Source organism: Mesoplodon bidens (assembly GCF_964165515.1).
Source record: "Mesoplodon bidens genome assembly, chromosome: 2".
Taxonomy (NCBI): Eukaryota; Metazoa; Chordata; class Mammalia; order Artiodactyla; family Ziphiidae; genus Mesoplodon; species Mesoplodon bidens.
In genome coordinates, this window is record NC_138177.1 from 5362789 (window position 1) to 5381558 (window position 18770).

The 18770-nt window shown below is 35.3% G+C and overlaps 1 protein-coding gene across 5 annotated transcripts in view; it reads left to right on the plus strand.

Moving 5' to 3' along the window:
- Positions 1-18770, plus strand: part of DENND1B (DENN domain containing 1B) — a 261341-nt gene that overhangs the window by 142128 nt on the left and 100443 nt on the right. For all 5 annotated transcript variants that reach the window (XM_081226435.1, XM_081226437.1, XM_081226438.1 and 2 more), the window contains 3 exons: positions 740-840; positions 6716-6761; positions 11751-11852. In XM_081226435.1, coding sequence (XP_081082561.1) covers positions 740-840; positions 6716-6761; positions 11751-11852 — 249 coding nt within the window. The remainder of the gene's footprint in view (positions 1-739; positions 841-6715; positions 6762-11750; positions 11853-18770) is intronic.

Here is an 18770-nt window from a genome sequence, read left to right on the forward strand (position 1 = left end):
CAATTACCTTTAAAATAGCATCAGTGTATTTGCAGCTGTTGTGATATAAAGCTAGGAAACACGATGTTAATCTGAAATGAACAGTTTAAATATGAAATTATGATATCCTTGGCTTCCTGTGGTACAGCTGTCAAGCTTGGGCAGCTCGCTGGTCAATAGTGACATTCTCCGTGTCAGTGAGCAGAGTCTCTTGATACCGTCACCCGCGGTTCACACGTTGCTGAAGCTCCAACTGTCGAACGTTGAGTCCCCTGGTGATACTGCAGCTTCCAGACTCTCCTGACTGGCTCATGTTTCATTCTTTGGCAATTTGCCCTAATGATATCCCCCAGGAGCTTTCAGCCTCTCCTCCTTCCCATATTGCATCGTGGTGTATTAATCTGACTGAGTGCAACATGGGCGGCACACACTGTAATTTCCTACGGTTCCTTCTAAGATGCTCACCTAATTTTTCAGTTTTCCTTTTATATGTTCTAAGTTTTGACCCCAAACACTATATTTTTGGGAAGTTATAACCGTCTACATAAGATACCCAAGAAGCTACTTTGCTGCTTATGTATTTTTCAGAGGGCCTTCTGAAACATGAGGCTTTTTGCAGGCAGAATTGGTCAAGATAATGTGATTCAGGTCGTTAAGTAAATTGTTTTATGAGTATCATCAATCTTTGATAACTTGAGCATGTCTCTCTGTTTGGAGGGTCAGCGGCTACTTACTGCTGTTTTCCTTTCACAAATTCTAGTTAACCGCCTGTCTCCATGGATCGGTCGCCCTGCTCTACCCGATGTACTGGCAGCACATCTACATCCCAGTGCTCCCTCCTCATCTCTTGGACTACTGCTGGTAAGCTGGCTCTGCCGGACTACTGGCAGCCCAGGTTTTAGGGTTAGACAGAGCGATTCACGTGTAGATTAAGTAAGCTTGGAGGACATGTGTGTATATATATGAATGAGGTCTCTGAAACGTGACGTGGAGATGAGTAACAAGTATTAAAAGGTGGTTTTACGAAGCGAAGAGTAGTTCTCTCCAAAGGTAGCAAAAATGTATACTTGGCAAACATAAAGTGCTTTAGATTTTGTGAGCTTCCTCTATAATCATCTAGATAACTAAACGCATAAACAGAAGCCGATCCGGTCTTCGCGGTGGTTAGGAGCGTTTTACAGAAGTTGTAGTGTCACTGAGAGCTCCACCTCCCAGATGCCAGCGTTTGTCTGCAGAGTCTTTCAGACACCAGGTTGCCTCTGTCGGAGCACACACTCGTTACCTGCACCTCAGGACACACTTTCCCGCGCGCCTCTTCCCTCAGTAGCACGCCCAGTACCAGATACCAGCAGAGGGGTTGCCTCTAATGCAGGGGTTCCCTGAGTTCCTGGTGATCGAAGCCTCAGCCTTGAGCCACTATGAAAAGCAATGTTGACAAGTGTCGGGGGCAATTCTGGAAAGCTTCTTGGCATCACAGACAACTGCCAGCGATCTCACCCAGTCTGACTTCAACTGTCCCCTTCTCCTGGAGGTTAGGGAAGAATTAGACTCCCAAACAGCGGCCTTGGATCTTCCTCGGGGCTGTAGGGTAATCATCTTCTACAGGCGTAGCTCAGTTCTTAAGAAACCAGGTGACAGTTTTACTCTAAACCATGCATGTGTGCGCACACGTACACACACACACACACACACACACACACAGAAAGAAGGAACTGATTTTGACCGTAATGTGTTCGTTTATATCACAACTAATGTTATTAAAAAACAAAGCTCTTTTAGAATCAAAGTAGTTATTCATTTTACTTTCTGGTTTCATGAAAAGCAGATCACTTAAGGTGTTTAAGGGTTAAAATGATCTAAGTTCATAACATTGAAGTTTTCAAGACTAGCCCTCTTCAGGACAAATGATTTTTAATGAGAGTACTTATCTTTGGCCACATATTGATTATACCAGTGAATTGTGTGTTTCCACAGCAGGGTAATAGTATTGATAATGCTGGGCAGCAGGTTTCCAGTGACCTCCCACTGCCATTCTGCCCTTTGGGTGCTGGGAGGGAGAAACAGTGGGGCAGGAGCCTGTAGGTGTATGGTTTAATTACAGTATGAAGCACCACACACACGAACCTGAGAGTAAAGCTGGATCTAGAAATAGCTTTCTTGGTATTCACTTTAGAGTGTTCTTCTCTGACCAGTATACCTAGAATAGATTAGCATCCCTGAAAGCAGGAACCTCAATTCTTTCATGTCGACATGTTAGTAGATCTTTCCACATAGTATTCAGTAATTAAAACTTATTTTAAATAATGTTGGCAAAAGTATTTGAAAATATATTGATGTATGATTTTTTTTAATCTATATTAAAGTAGTGGTTCAAGAACCAACACTTCTAATTGTGAGGTTTAGAATTATATTTTATCGTATGTAATATTAGTGCCATTTAAACTTTTCTATAAAAAATGTTCTGAAATCTTAGGAGGTAACATCCCTTTAAGTTCAGTTCTCTGTAATGATCACACACTTAGGACTTTCTAAAATATTGTTATTTAGAAACTATTGCTACCTCTTTCCAGATATGTCTTCCTGATACTTTCTAACCCTGCCACCAAGTCCTTTTTCTGCTGCTTCCACTGTGATGAAGGAAGCTTGTTTCATACTTCAGTTTTACTAGTTTCTAACCTCTGAAGTAGCCCCTTTAGGACAAGTTCTAACAGCTGCCATGCCAGGCACTTCCCTGGCCCAGAGAGTAGAGCGGTGATAGTCAAACGAGGAGTCATCTGAGAGTTCCTGAACCTTAAGGTCACACTGATAGGCTCAGCTTCTAACATAGGAAGGGGGCCTTCCCGAAAATAGGTGTCTGCGACTCCAGCTCTCTCTCATTGTCAGAAAACTCCATGGAATAAACTGTTCCCTAGGGAAAGTGGTTTTCTTCCCTTTTACATCTTTGCAAATGATCCTCTATGCAAAAGGGAGGAAAATATTAGAGATTGTCCCTTCAATCTCATGGTTTTTGAGTAAAGAAAATGTTATATTCCACTCCAGAAATAGCACCAGGAAGATGTGATAAGGGTAGATGTGTATTTTTGCCAACTCTTCAAGGTGATTGGACTTTCCCAATCCTGAGGCAGTCCTGGCTCCTGGAAATGTGTCTCTGGTGTGGCATAGACTTGGAGGGCCACGATGCCATCTTGTGACCGTGGATGAATAGCGCATCTTGGTCGGCTGACGAAGGCTTGCTAATTTGTCGGCTTATTCATTCATCCATTTGTACACCAGACATTTAGTAAACACGTGTTTGTCAGGCCGCGAGTATGTAATGTAATGAATAAGACGTAGCTTCTGCCCTCTTGGATCCCCAGATAGGAAGAAATTCTCACGTTTGTGCACATGTACACACGCGCACATGATGAGCACAGAGGAATACTGTGATGCTATAGGGTTTAGGTCTGAGGCATATAAAAGAATGCTGAGCGGAACACCTAGGAGGAAGTGCCCACCTGTCTGCTAGGGTAGGGAAGGCTACTGGGAAGAAGTGACGCCAGCTTTGTTTTCCCCTTAATCTACCAGTATAAGGGGAAAATGGGGAGTTTCTATTTAACAGGTATAAAGTTTCAGTTATTCAAGATGATTAAGTTTTAGAGCTCTGTATAACATTGTGCCTTTACTTAACCAGTACTCTATTGTAGACCTAAAAATTTGCTGAGAGGATGGATCCCATGTTAGGTATTGATACTGAAAAAACAAAGCAAAACAAAACAAAACAACACAACAAAGGGAAAGTACTTTAATATAGCAAGTTAAAGTGATGTTGCCAGACACACTTAACCTTCTGAGCCCTTAAACACCTCAGAGGTAGTATGATTCCAGTACCAGTAAAAGTATAATCATTTATTTGTTCAAGAATGGTTGTCACCTTTTTACTTAGGCTATCTGATTCTTCATTCTATGAAAGGAGAAGGTTTAGCTCCTAAGAGAATAGTGTTTTAAAAACATAAATGGAAAATTATGTTGTTTAGACTACCCTAAGTTAATAGACTGCTGTTACAGTCTACCCCATGGGTGGCCTCCATGAGAACACCTAAAAAGAGAAAAAGTTATTACATACTAATTATTTTTCAGCAAAGATTAGTTGCTACCAAAAAGAAGCAGCAGTCATAATACAGCCTTCTGTATCTTATCTTTGCAAAATAACTCCATTGACAGAAAGATCTAGGATAGTTTTGCACATAGCTGATAAAACATCTGTGTTGCCAGGGATCTCTTCCTGACTTATTAACACTCTGTCTCATTAGGAGATTTCAGCTAGGGTAGCAAAATTACTTTTCATGAGACTTGGCTGACTTAATATTAGGATGTATACAATCCAATTTTCATGACAATGAAATAACCATTCAGTTAAATCTATATTCTGAAAAAACATCAAATTTGTTTTAGGAAAGTAGGCTCTAGTTAATAATGTTTGCAGTCTAACATGTTTATATTTTAGATTTTGTAGAAATTAGTGAGGTAAAAACACGTAGAGATACCCAGTGATCCCATAGAAAAAGTTTGGGGTTACTTTATTATTAAGTTCTGCATAGGAATTCTTTATTGGATTTTTATTCTAGTTTAACAATTTCTGTAAATTTATTGTTTATGTTTCAAGAGATAACTAGCTTTCATGAAGTTTTAAAAGCGTTATCTTAGATGTATTTCGTAGGACTTCAGTTGGTAGTTATTACTTTTGGCTCTGATTTTTTGAAATCTGATCCACTCAGTGTACCTTCAACATATGTAAAATGGATGTAATAATTATTTTTAGAAGTCTTAAGTGTTTTGATTAACACTCATTGTAATAAAACGTGCTTTGAGGTTTGAGATATTATGAATCTTTCTATATTATGAATCTTATTGGTCAGATAACCTAGCCTGGGGCGAATTGGAAAATTGTACAGTAACTTTAATAAATTTGTACTATTTTGGGTGTGGAGAAGGCTTGACATATTTAAGATCTTGGGAGTTGCCCACCCTGTTTTGTGAAAGCTGCCAGAACCCAGTCATGGGAGCCCAGAGTAGTTAGTGGCACATATTTTATATGGTCTATGGAGTCGCAGAAGGAATTCCAAAGATGAGAACTTGAACTGGGGAAGCAACTAGCCTTCTTTTATTTAAGCAAAAGTGGAACAGTCCACATTTATTCCTTCTGTTTCCTTTTGAAGGCAGAAAGTCTGTTAGGTCTTAGGGATATCAAGGCCTATAAATAGTTCTCAACTTGCAGTCAAATGAAATATCCAGAATATCAGATCAATTCCAGATGGTCTACTGCATAAAAATAAAAAAAAAATAGGAAGGAACAAAGCTATAGAGGACAAAGACAACTGGGAATTAGAATCTAGTACAATATGACTTAAGGAACAGGCTAATAAGGATTGGAATAAGAACTTGAACCGTTTTTATTTTTTGTGAATTCTGGATATAGAAGTTAGTGGCTAGCCATCCTTAAATAAATTAGGAACTGTTTAAGGTTACTTTGAAAACTGTGGATCTACCAAGGTGCCTCTTTTATCTGTTACTGGTTCGCAGTAGCAAAGTGGACATGCAGGAGTTTGGACAGCTCTGTTCTAATAATGACAGGGATGTTTGGAAAATTATGCAAATTCTTTGAAAAAGGAGATTATCTGTTTTCATTAACAGAAAAGGTTTGCATTAAATATAACACAAAGATGTATATAAAAGAAATGCCAAAAATGTTTTATTTTTGAATAGCTATTTATTTGCATATCTTCTATCCCATTTGTAGACATTGTTCATTTTCATGTTTTCTTGTTAAATAACATTTTAATTTTGAAATGTCAAATTGAATAATTTCCGCCCTATATTTCATGAGAAATATTTTTGAAATTGCTAGTAAGTCTGATTTTGTATATTACAAAAATTATTTAATGTCTGTATTCTCTGCCAGAGTATAAGCTCCAGAAGGGAATAATATTCTGTCTATATTGTTTATTATTGTACCCTAACCCCTATGCCAGGTACTGGCACCTGAGTATGCTCCACATATTGTGTTGAATTAATCAATAGCATTCTTAAACTTACCTGAGTATTTTAAAATTTATTAAAATTATGTTATTACAATTAAAAGTGGGATAAATAAGAATGTACAGAGTTTAAATAATAGACAGGATACATGAGTGGAAAGATAGCACAGAAATAGAATGGTAACAGTGGGGGAGGAAATCATTTATCTTTGCACCTCTAGTTCCCAAAGCATACCTGACACATAGTAGGTCTCAGTAAATATATTGTGACTGACTTCAAAAATTTGGGTGACTAAATAGTAGGTGTGAAGCAGTGAGTATATATTAAGAAAATCATATAAGAATCTAACTGAATAAAAAAATTGTACAAAGAAATGTGAATAAATTTGATGGTTATTTAGGATATATTTGATGGGAAGTATACAGAAAAGATTCATCTCAGACTACAGCCTAGACCCTAATATTCTTGTTTTTTAAACATTACAACTTTTAATTATAAATGATTTTGTGATTTTATATAAGTCAACCTTAATTTGAATATATTAATGGCCTCTAAGATTATATTTGAGTTTTCTATACTGAATAATTTTAAGTATCTATGATGTACTATGTTAGAACTATACATTTAATAAATTTATTTTTTAAAGCATTCTGAATTACTTATATTATTGTTTCAGTTTTAATGAACTATATGAACACATACATATATATTTTTAATTTAGTGCCCCAATGCCATACCTGATTGGAATACACTCCAGCCTCATAGAGGTGAGTATTTTTCAGACATGAAATGGTGATAACTATTATTTTTATGAATTGATTTAAAACAGTTGTGTTTTGAAAGAGTATCAATTGAATAGTACAAAGAAGTGACTAGTTGCATATTTAGAGTGTACTTACATGATCATTTTCAAAAAGGTAGTGTTAAAATAATTTTATTTTAATTAGTATGCAAAATGACCATCTTCAGTGGTATGAGACCCATTGAAAGTAGGTTCTATTTGGTTGAAGTCATATGGTAAGTTTTAAATGCTAAAAACCTTAGTCTTTGATGAACCACTTTCTTTATGGAACTTGAGATCTTTTATATCTATTTCTCTTTCAGAAGAAATATTTCTGTATTTTGAAAGTGAGAATTTATGTAATTATGAGTCATAAAGGGAAAGTGTTTTTATTTTGCAAACTTCACTATAATTCAGTGTATCAGTGTTTTTCAAAATGTGTTTTAATACACTAATCATGAACTTTTAAATTAGAATATACCTTTGTAAGACTTTAATTTCAGTCCTGTTGGGACTTAAAATGTAGTTTCTTTGCTTTTTTTTGCACTGTCATTCGAAAATGACTTTTGTCACTTGTTATCACTGTAGTGAAAAACCTTGAGCTTTAAACACCTTGAACTTGAAATCAGTGAGATTTCCAGAGAGGACTTCTTGTAAGATTAGCTTCTAAAAAAGTAAACAAAAGACTTGGGTCAGTTGCATGGCATCATTATGCCGGCTGATTTGTTCAAATATATTTCTTTTCTTGCTGGTTGTTCATATTGTACTTTAACCCAATTTCTAATAAGCAACTTTAATGAGTTAGATTTGGTTTTCTGATCAGTTGTTGTCATTGTATATACCATCAGTCCTCACTTTGCTGATCAAGGAAGAGCCTGGTGATTATTTTTAAATTCCTGAGCATCCTTTGTGGAGAGAGTCGTGCTTTAACCATTAATAAAGAATGCATTTTAATGAATTTTTAGTAGGTTTAATTCCTTTTTAATTTTGAAGTCTGGGTTGGATAACATTATGACTCTATATTTTGTCAATTTTTTTTTTTTTTTTTTTTTTTTTTTGGGTACGCGGGCCTCTCACTGTTGTGGCCTCTCCTGTTGCGGAGCACAGGCTCTGGACGCGCAGGCTCAGCAGCCATGGCTCACGGGCCCAGCCGCTCCACGGCATGTGGGATCCCCCCGGACCGGGGCACAAACCCGCGTCCCCTGCATCGGCAGGCGGACTCTCAACCACTGCGCCACCAGGGAAGCCCGTATTTTGTCAATTTTTAGAAAACAACTTCTTACAGCCCAAGGTACTTGCAGTGAAAGGACAAATTGTATAAGATAAAACATGAATAAATAGGTATTTAATCTGTTATTAGAGTGTGGAATATATGACTGGCATTTTATTCATCAGTAGTTTGACTTTTTGCAAAATCTAACCATGGTTGGTTGGTATGGTTTCAAAAAAAGTCATCAAATTTGATTTTGATGTTAGTGCACGTATCTCTTCTTATGTAATGTACCTAATAGAATACGTAGTTTTTATAATACATTTATTTATACAGATGAAAAATATTTAAAGTAGTTGATTGTACCTGTTGATGTTGTTATTATTATTTTTACATAATGATTCTAGACCTACTTTTAAAACGAATGATTCAGCTTTTCCAAAATATTGTAGAAAGGAGTACATGCTTTAAATATTCAATTCAATTTATCACATGTTTATTGTACGCCTGTAGAGAAAATCAGTCCTTTTTTAAAGGAGCAAATTTAAGAATTTTTTACTCCTTAGAGTATTGTCTTGGAGAAGCAGTCCTTTCTAACTTTAAATTGGCTCTTATTAAATGAGACTGTGTAAAGCCATGATTAGATCAGCTGAAATCTCTGTACCTTTTATACTCTAGACTTACCAAACTGTCTTAATAGTCAGTTTTATTTGGTTTAATAGTGAATGAGAAACTATAATAGGAACTTTAAGAATGTCTTTAAACCAGTTGGGTACCATTTAGTAACTTTCTTCTTAATCTTTTACCAGGTGATACAGATCCTACGTTTCCATTTTTATGATGACATTATTACACAGATTTTTTTCACTAAAATTCTGATCTTTTGTGCTTTTTTATTTTATATAAATGGTATTATAATTAAAATATAAATATATATTTACATATTTTATATATGAGACAGAACTGAATAATTTTTCACATTTGTTTGGCTGCAAATACAACTAATTTTTTGTGGAGGAAGAATCAAAATATTCTCTTCTCTCTCAGTCAAGACAGTTTCAACACTTTCTATCAGTTTTACAAAGACTTTTAAACATAATTGTTCAAAGACATGAAATTAATGTCTTTCTAAATCTTTTTTAAAAATCATTTTTATGCGATCATAAGTAAAAGATGACTAGAAATCTCTTTTTAAAATGTAAATTTGCTTCTAAAATAAAGGACAAGGGCATTTTGTTCTCCCTGAAAACTAGACTTTAGGGATGAAGTCAAGGCAAACTAAGGCCTGTGATTGGGAATAAATCAGTACAGGCTACAAATGTGAGGGTTATCTTATTTGTTTTAATACACAAAGGGATCTAGGTAAAGTGTTGACCCAGTTTCACAGTATCATGTGGCTGCTTCCACCATGTCCCTTCCCTCACTCTGTGTACAGAGTGTACAGGTGTGCTGGCACCACCTGGAAGGAGGATGGCATGTGGAGGATGCCAGGAGTCTCGCCAGTTCAGCATCTGCTGTTGTTCTCAATAAGACTTTGTCTATGTCCTAATATTATTTTCTTATTTTTGAAGAAAAAGCACATTGTTTTTACCTTTTCCCCATTTTCTTACCTTTTCCCCATCCAAACAAGTTGATGAATTTTATGAGACATAAAAATATGGGACAGAGAAAGTGGTGCCGTTTTATATGCCATATGACTTTTCACTCCTGTTTAGAAAAAAAAAATGGCTAAAGCCTGATTTGGAGGGAAATAACAGAGAAAATACAATAATATGAATTTTTAAAAAAAGATTTAAATTACATGCTATCTTCTCCCCGCTTTTTTGCTTATGTAGAGTTGTTCTTGTTTTAGGGAAACCCAGTCTTTTGATTTATTGAAATGAATACATTTTCCATTCTTAATGAGCGTTCCCATTAACAAATTTTAATATTCAGCTATTATCAGACTTCTTAAAACTAAGAGAAACTTTGAAAAAGGTATACATTTCATACTAATGCTAATTTCCTTTACTCAGAGATTTTTTTTTAACTTTTTATTTTATATTGGAGTATAACCGATTAACAATGTGATAGTTTCAGGTGCACAGCAAAGTGACTCAGCTGTTCAGAGTTTAGTGTTAGCGTCATTACAAACATTTTGGGGTCACATAACCATTACTCTCTGTTATTTAGATGAACTCATTTCATTCCCTGAACAATACGTCAGGTTTCTGGATTTTCTTTATACTTTCTGTTAAAAGGGCAACTTAGAATTGAAGATGGAAATCAAAATTATGATACACTTTTTGCATACAAATGCCATTAATATAAATATAGTTTTTGCTCATAGGTTATTTTTGTAGTTATGCTGTAGTTGATTTGTAGATAACCACATATTTACATATGTAAATCTTTTTTACATATATGTATGCACATGGAAAGGAAATGAGTTTATTTATAAATGTTTTGACAATAGTATCACTGTTATAAGTTACTTTCTTAGAAATGGCCATTTTCTGAGTCTTACTTTAGAATAATTATAATGTCTTTTACAGGATAGAGTTTTAGAATCACGTGCCCCCTTGAGAATGCATATTCCACATAGACATTGTGGCTATCCTAACACATAAGAATTCCCTACTCTAGACTACCATTTTCCTAGCAAATTTAACATTCTACCTGATACGCAGAGATTTGAAATTCTAAGTGGATCACAGAAATTCCAGTCTTGGCTAACTTAAAAAACTGGCTTGGCCAATTTAATATTAAGCTCTTTAAATAATCTGAGAAAATGGCTATTATTCTAGAATGTCACCTTTAAAACTACTGCACTGAAATTAATTGACCAGTTGCTGGTTGACCTATGCAATTAGGGAATTCTGGGTTGATGGATATATTTCATTAATGCACAACTTACTTATTTTCATTAGGAAATAATATTATTTGCTATCATCTAGATAAGACTACTAGAATTATATGATTTGTTTAAGTAGACATATTAGTTTAAATAAGAAAAACTATAAATACTTTCTTTAAGGATAAAACTTTAGTAAATTCTAATTTACTATCATTTGTGCATATATTGAGATAATTTGACCATTTGACTAAGCTTTCAAACAAATATGACAAGTCAAATAGTTAATCTGATAGGCTATTAAATTTGATCCTTTATATTAAATTCATGGGATAAACATTACTAACAATAAATTCCATATTACTGCTCTCTGTCATTTTTTCTTACTCAATTTCACTTGTCATCATCAACTTATACCAAATTTACATGGAGATATAGAGAAAATGTTTATTAATTTAAAACTTACTTTACTACTTAGTAGTCATATTTATTGTTTTGTGTTAACCCGCGCAGTATGATTTAGGCTAAAAATAGCTATAGAACTGGCCACACGTTCCTGTATCATAGGACTGAAATTCAATTGGTAAAATTTAAAGGATATAAATTTTTACAGTTTAATATAGCCATGCATATTTTGTATTTGTTGTAGTATCTCTTTGGTAGTTAAATTACATTCAGTGTCTCCAAACTATTAATATATTTAGATGAGTAAACATGGTATTTTAAGCATTTTTAGTCTTTCTTTTTGAATGGTTTAGACAGACTTTCTCATAAGGCAAAATTGTTTATATTCTTTTATGATGTAGAATTTTCCTTTTTTCTTTTCCTAAGGATAATGCGTTAAGATAATTTTCTCTACATATCTAAGTTCATTATAGCTTTGGAAGGAAAATATACTAAGATGTTTGTTTATAATTGTGTTTTTTAAACAGAGAGTGAAAAATAAATCATTGGAGGATGTGGTTATGTTAAATGTTGACACAAACACTTTAGAATCACCATTTAATGACTTGAGCAGCCTACCGAGTGACGTGGTAAGTCTGGAGGATATTTTTGTGGTGAACAAGCATATATGTGTTTTCTCCTGGACCCTTGAATCACCAAGAGTTACTTTCCCATTTTTCTGTCTGAAATAAAAGGGCTGAATATGAGCATGTGGTGTGAGAGGAGTCAATGCAGAGTCTGTCTTTCGTATTTTTACCTTTTGGCAGTTGAGGAGATGTCAGATGCAATATCATATTCCTTATTGTAAAAGTAGGATCGTAATTAAAAAGCTAGATGCATTCATTAGGCAGAGTTTCTTTAAACATAAGTCTCTTCATCTCATCTTAATCATTATATTACAAAGTAGGCATTTCTGTCTGCCTAGTGGCATGTCTCGCAAAAGAATGAGAGAGTTTTTGAAGGCAAGAAGAAGAAGGGGGCCAATTATCGGCTTTTGCTTCCCTGCCACCTGCCAGCGCTTTTCCTTTTAATTAATGATCTGATGGCACTGGTCAATATAATAAGAAATGCTTGTACAGTTGGGGTCAGAAAATTCTGGCTTTGATCTCCCTCAACTTTCTGAAACATTTATTTGTTTTCTCTAAATTATTTCAGTTTTATTTTAATCCTTTCTATCCTGCTGAGGGCTGCAAGAATGAAAACCTACACTGTTTGTCATTTGCTCTGGCAGAGCAAAGACTGCTTACTTAGAATTCTATTTGTAAATTAAACTGCAAACCCAGTTTGTCATAAAAGACATCTGATCCTTTTGAAATGACGAAAACTGTCTTTTGTCTGTAAAGGCTGATAAATTAAGTGCCAGCTCTCTTCTGGTCTTTGATCTTGCAGAGGTTTGTGTGTGTATGCATGTGTGGGTCTGCAGCTTATAATAGGATATATTCTGTATTTTGTGTTAAATAGTCTCCAAAGTAAATTTTCTGGCCTTTGTATTCCTTAGAACAAGGGTAAAAATGCAGATTGTACTGTTTCTGTATATATTCTAATAGCTATTTAAAAATATCTTTATAGCATAGTTCTAAGTTAAAATAACTCGTTCCCTTTAAAAAAAATCCATTGTTTTTTTAGCTATATTAAAATTCGGGAATAAAAAACCTTTAAAATATATATTTTTTTCTGTAATACTGCAAGTACTTTGAAATCACTATTAGAGAGCTTGAAAAAAAAGAATAAAAAAACCCTCAAACTCAGAAAATACAGTAATACTAGCCTTGATTGCTTGTATGGCTAGTGATAGGGAAAATGTGACTTTAAAGTCAAAATCAGATTATTTATGCCCATAAATAACCTGAAATACTTGCTGACCTTGAAGCAAATTAAATCGAACTACTTTATCTAACTGTAGTAAAATTTATGCTATGTATGAACAAATCCAAACCCAGGCCGGTGAAGAATTATATTATCTTTTTAGCTCATTATAACTCGATTGCCTCATTATAAAGATTTTGCAGAAGCTGCTAGAAAGGATTCGAGTTGTTCATTTAGAAATCCATCAAAGTATTCTTCACTGGATAGGGACATAATTATGAAAATAAAGTCCCAACTTTTAAGAATGTTTTCCTTATGTGCATGTAGTTCCTACTATTAATTCCCTAAGAAGAAAGGATTGTTTATTTTTTTAAATGAGGAAGGATAAGAAAGAGAAAGAAAAAAAAAGAAATCAGCTTTTTTGTGTTATATTAAAATTTTTATAGTCAGCTCCAGTGATAGCTGATTATTTCTTCGAGAAAAACAATCTTTAATAGTAATTTTTTGATGAGTGATTCTTTCTAAATTGGGAACCTCTACTTTCCTAGTAGAATTAGTTTGATATTGAAACATTTATTTAAATATGTGAGGAAGTTAAACAATATTCATGAAATGTAAAAGCCTAAATATATAAAATGACAAGAGGGACCATCTCATTGTTTATTTATAAGCAACAGTTAACATAACTGAAATAGTAAAAAAAATATGCATAAAAAGGAACTCTGCAAGGTAATGTAGATATAACTAAATATATGCTCGGAATTAAGGAGCACAGACTTAGACAAATTTGAAGAATGAATAAACTGAAATAGTCCTGAGGTGGAACTAGGACTATCTACTGAAAGTATGAGATGTTTTACAGTTAGAGTCATTTTCTAAAAATGTTTCAGGTGATTGTTTGTTTAACCCAGCTCTAATAAATTTAGCTTTTTCATCAGTTTTCCAAAGCTATCCCTTATAGTAGGAAATACGATAAAGTATCACATCATACTTGCTATAATTGTAAATGTTTTAAATGAGCCATGTTAAAAATCACAAATGATCATACTGAATTTTTTTGGGACTTGAATTAATAAAATATACTTGAAGCCTGAAAAGTATTACAGTTGGTATTGTTTGATAATTTAATAAATTAACTGATATTTAAATGGGGGCATTTTAAAATCATTCACCAAAACATTAAAATTATGCTTACAGGCTAGATGACTTTCTGTGCATGTGCACTTTATTATCGTGTCAGCTTGACCAGTGGTCTTGGCTGTTCCAAGGTCAGTGGTCACAGTTGTCCTGAATTACTAGTTCTTTTTTCCTGTGGACCCTCTGCTGTGTTGCATGCTGTAATCTTCTTAATGGCTTCATTCCAATATTCACACATAATATTTTAGATTTATTGACTGTTAGAAATACTACCATGCCAGTAGCAGTTCCGCTACTCTTAAGGTATTTAAAATTGGAAAAATAAATCAGGCCAAAGCTTTCAGGAATCCTTTGTTTTCCTTAAGGGAAGGGGAAAAAACTCTCTTCCTGTCTTCTGACAAGAACAGTTGTTTTTCGATTTCATCATTTCACTTTAGATCTGGATCATTAAAAGAAAAATAACAGATTTTATTGGGAGTGATTTTAACGATATTGATTATTACATGGAATAACTTCTAAAAACATTAAAATATACTTTTGTAGTTTTTGTCTACGAATACATTGTGATTTTTATTTTTTTTAGTGGCTATGCCAAATATAGGTACCTTCAAACATATGTAGTTTGAGTGTTTTGAAATGAAAAAGTAAATTTTAGGGCTATGTAACAGTATCGATTGTAGTTAGTGTTATTGTGCTATGTTTTTAAGTGGGGGCAGAAAGAGCCAGTTGTATTAAATATAACATTTGAAATCTCAAATGGGTTCATTTTAATTTAGGAAAATGCATTATTGAGACCCCCTCCATTGCAAATATATACACAGATTTAGTTTCAATTACATAATTTATAATGTTGTATTTCTAAGGTATTAGTGCTCATTTAAATTTTTATCATCAATAACATTTTAAAAAGTAATTTGGAAATTGTTACTATTTCAAAAATAAATAGGATGCCTCACTTGTGAGAAAATTAAGCTAAGTAAAGTTATAATGAGATACAGGAAATCTGTCTTTATGTGAATATTAAGTTAAAACAATTATAAACTAACTCTTATAGAAGAAAGCAGGTTAGAATTGATGTCTGAAAAAGTTACATGCATTAGAATATTCATTACTAGGAAAACAAATTTTGACCAGTACTGCTTAACTGTTTTAAAATAATTCTAACTTATTAGACTGTAAAAAATAATATACTCTGAGACAGATCAATATACTTATACCCCTATGTTAGATAAGAGGATAAAGCCACAGAAAGTATGCTGTTAATGGTATGTCTAGATGGAGCTTTAGTTCGTAGAAGTTGATCCTCTGACTTACGCCCCAAGCACTAGAGCATGGTCTCTCTCATATAAACGTGATACACAGTGCAATGAGTAACTCTTAAAATTTGATATCGAAGCTTACTCTCCATTCTAATCTTGTTAAAGAAATATCATTATGACCTATTTGATTTAAATTAGGATTGTCAACACTGTTTTAAAAACTCATTTTCATGCTATATGTAGTGCTATTGGAAAACGATTTTCTATTTTCTATTATGAGCCTGTGTAGAAAATACAGTATGTACACTGAAGAGTTATTGTACCATTCACGGTAGGCCACAGTATGTTATAGGATAGCAACATTTAGTATAAAGCATATTTAATTATTAAAACACTGAAAAGACCTTTTTATAAAATAGTCATTTAAAATACTGTGCGTCTTATACTGAGGCTTTCAAGTGTCACACCAAGGACTAGGTTAATGGTTTTACCATTACATGAAAAAGAAAGACACAAATTGCTCCGATTAACTAAAAATCATTGCAAGCCTAAAGAACTAGAGAAAAAAACCCCAACTCTGACTTTAAATTAAAATTTTCATATATCTGTATTCAAGTGAGTTAATTAGTTTGGGAATAAGTTTGGAAAAGAATTGGCTTTTTCAGAGAATTTAAAAACTCAGCTTAAAAAATTAAAGTATATAAACAAATTTAACTCTTACAACCATACAAGTAAGTCAATAAATATATTTAATTTATTAGATATTTCCTCTAATCTAACATGAAGGTTTAATATGTTAAATTGTCATAATATATGTTATAAAGAGAAAAAAAAAAAGGCCCCAGAGAATATTTTATTAGTTCCAGGTTTGCCACAGCCATGCTGTAATCCTTATCTCCTTCAGCAGTGAATGAAGTCCCCAGCAAACCGGTAGAGTGTCCAGGTTACAACTGTGTTACAGTTTCACTCCGGTTCTGGAGTAATTGAGGGGACATTTTTTTGTTTAATAGAGTAGTCTCCAGGAGGCAAATCCTGCTTTCAGTTTACCCCTGAGAGTAGTGTTTTTAAGGGTATTTTCATCTGACTTTCATAGTAATGAAAGGGAGAAACCTGGAAGCCGGTTTACTATCTTTGTGGCTCTGCGTGCAGCTGTGTGTTTCCTGTCCCTGGAGAAGGAGAGCAGGTTGTGATGGCAGTCACCGCGCTCCTGCACCCGACTTCGGCTGTCACGGGGACTCACCCTTCTTCTAAATAGTTACTTTCAGAGATGAGATTGTTTACGAAAAGGTTTTTTGTTTGTAAGTAAACTATGAACAGATCCTGCTGTTTTTTCCTACTGTTTTCTTGGTGTGTATTTTTTAATATAAACTTTAAATACCAAAGCATAACAAAACAAAAATTAAACACTCAAACTCTTAATTAATTGGGCCTCAACATTTAAAAGGTCTTTGTTGTTTTTCTCTCAGCTGCGTGAGAGAATCTGTGCCTCCCTCTGCAGGACCCAGCCCTGCGCGGTTCCTCCCTGCACGTCTCTGTACATTTGCCATTTTAAAATTGATTTAGAGTTTGCTACTTCTAGTGATTTTCAGTGCTCACGAATTTCCTTGGCTTTCTCGTGGCCTTTCATTTCCATCTAAATTAGCCAGCTTTTCTCCTAATGTCTTTTTTTTTTTTAATTTATTTTTGGCTGCGTTGGGTCTTCGTTGCTGCACGCGGGCTTTCTCTACTTTCGGCGAGCGGGGGCTACTCTTTGTTACAGTGCATGGGCTTCTCATTGCGGTGGCTTCTTGTTGCGGAGCATGGGCTCTAGAACACAGCCTTGGTGGTTGTGGCGCACGGGCTTATTTGCTCCGCGGCATGTGGGATCTTCCTGGACCAGGGCTCGAACCCATGTCCCCCTCATTGGCAGGCGGATTCTTCACCACTACGCCACCAGGGAAGCCCCTCTCCTGATGTCTTTTTTCCTCCAGTATTATCTTAATAATGTGCTCTCTGTCTTCTTATGGCCAGTATGTGTGTATGTGTGTATATATATGTTTTTGGCTTTAAAATAATTTAAAAATTTGTTCCTTGTTTTTTAAGTTCTTCTCCATGTTTGAGAGACTTCTTGTGTGCGTGATGTTGTGAGCACTGCCGTCATAGTGGTTTCCAAATCTTGGTGATATGATGACTTGATGGACTTCTCAATGAATTTTGTTCCCAGGCACCATCACAGATATTCTGATCCAGTTAACTAGAGAAGTTAGTGGAGCAGCATGCCTTGGACAGGTTAATTTGTTCATTCATTCAGCAGATACTGATTGAGCACCTACTGTGTGCCTGTGTTGTGCTGGGAGTGGAGTGGACAGGAAGCCGTAGAAGCTGTGGTCCTGAAACTCACATTCCATTATTAGCTGAACCCAACCACAGGGCCACACCAGGTCATGGTGATCCTGGGAAATAGCTGGGTTTACCCAGCTGGGTTAACCAAGCACCGGTCAGAACTTAAGATTTCTATTACCGAAGAGAGGGAGAGTGGCCGTTGGTAGGCTGACAGCTGTCTCTGCCGTAAGCGAGCCCAAATGAAAATAATGGTAGCCAAGCTGAGAGGCCACTCTTACCCGCCTACAAACTAGATCTGCCTTTTGAGGTTCAGCTCAACATGTCAAAGCACCTGAGTGCCGAACTGGCCTGAACAATGAGTATGAGTAAGGTGGGAGGAGGAGGAATAGCATATACAAAGGCTCTGCTGTTGGCAGATTCAGGGAATGGAAGGAAGTCCTGTATAGCTGCGCTTAGAGGAACAAAAGAGAGGTTACGCAAGTGAGGTGGTAAGAGACAGGTAGGAGTGAGAGCGTCGTCTACAACTGTTTTCCCTTCAGGGGCATCTTAAAATGAGTGGAAGGTCTGTGCTTCTTGTTCAGGACCTCCAGACTTTACTGGGAATTCACTGGAGATTTGTAGCAGAGGAATAATAGTGAGATCCACTTTGACTTCTAAGAATATCATCTTGGGTTCTAGGTCCTGAGGATCACTGGGTGTAACGAAGCAGAAATGAAGCAGGAAGAGCAGTTCAGAGACCATTTGCAGTGGTCTAGGTGAGAGGTGGTAGTCGCTTGAACTTGATAGTGGCAGGGATTTGGAGAAAAGCGGACAGATTTGAAATCTATCTCAGAGGTCGAACAGCTGGGGCTCAGTGATTACTGCTTATGGAAGATGAGAAAGGGGGCAGTGTTGAGAGGACCTGCAAGGCACCTGGATGCACGGAAGTGACACTGACATTGGACTTGAGGTAGAGTAAGAGCAGCTTTGGTTGTGATCATTTTA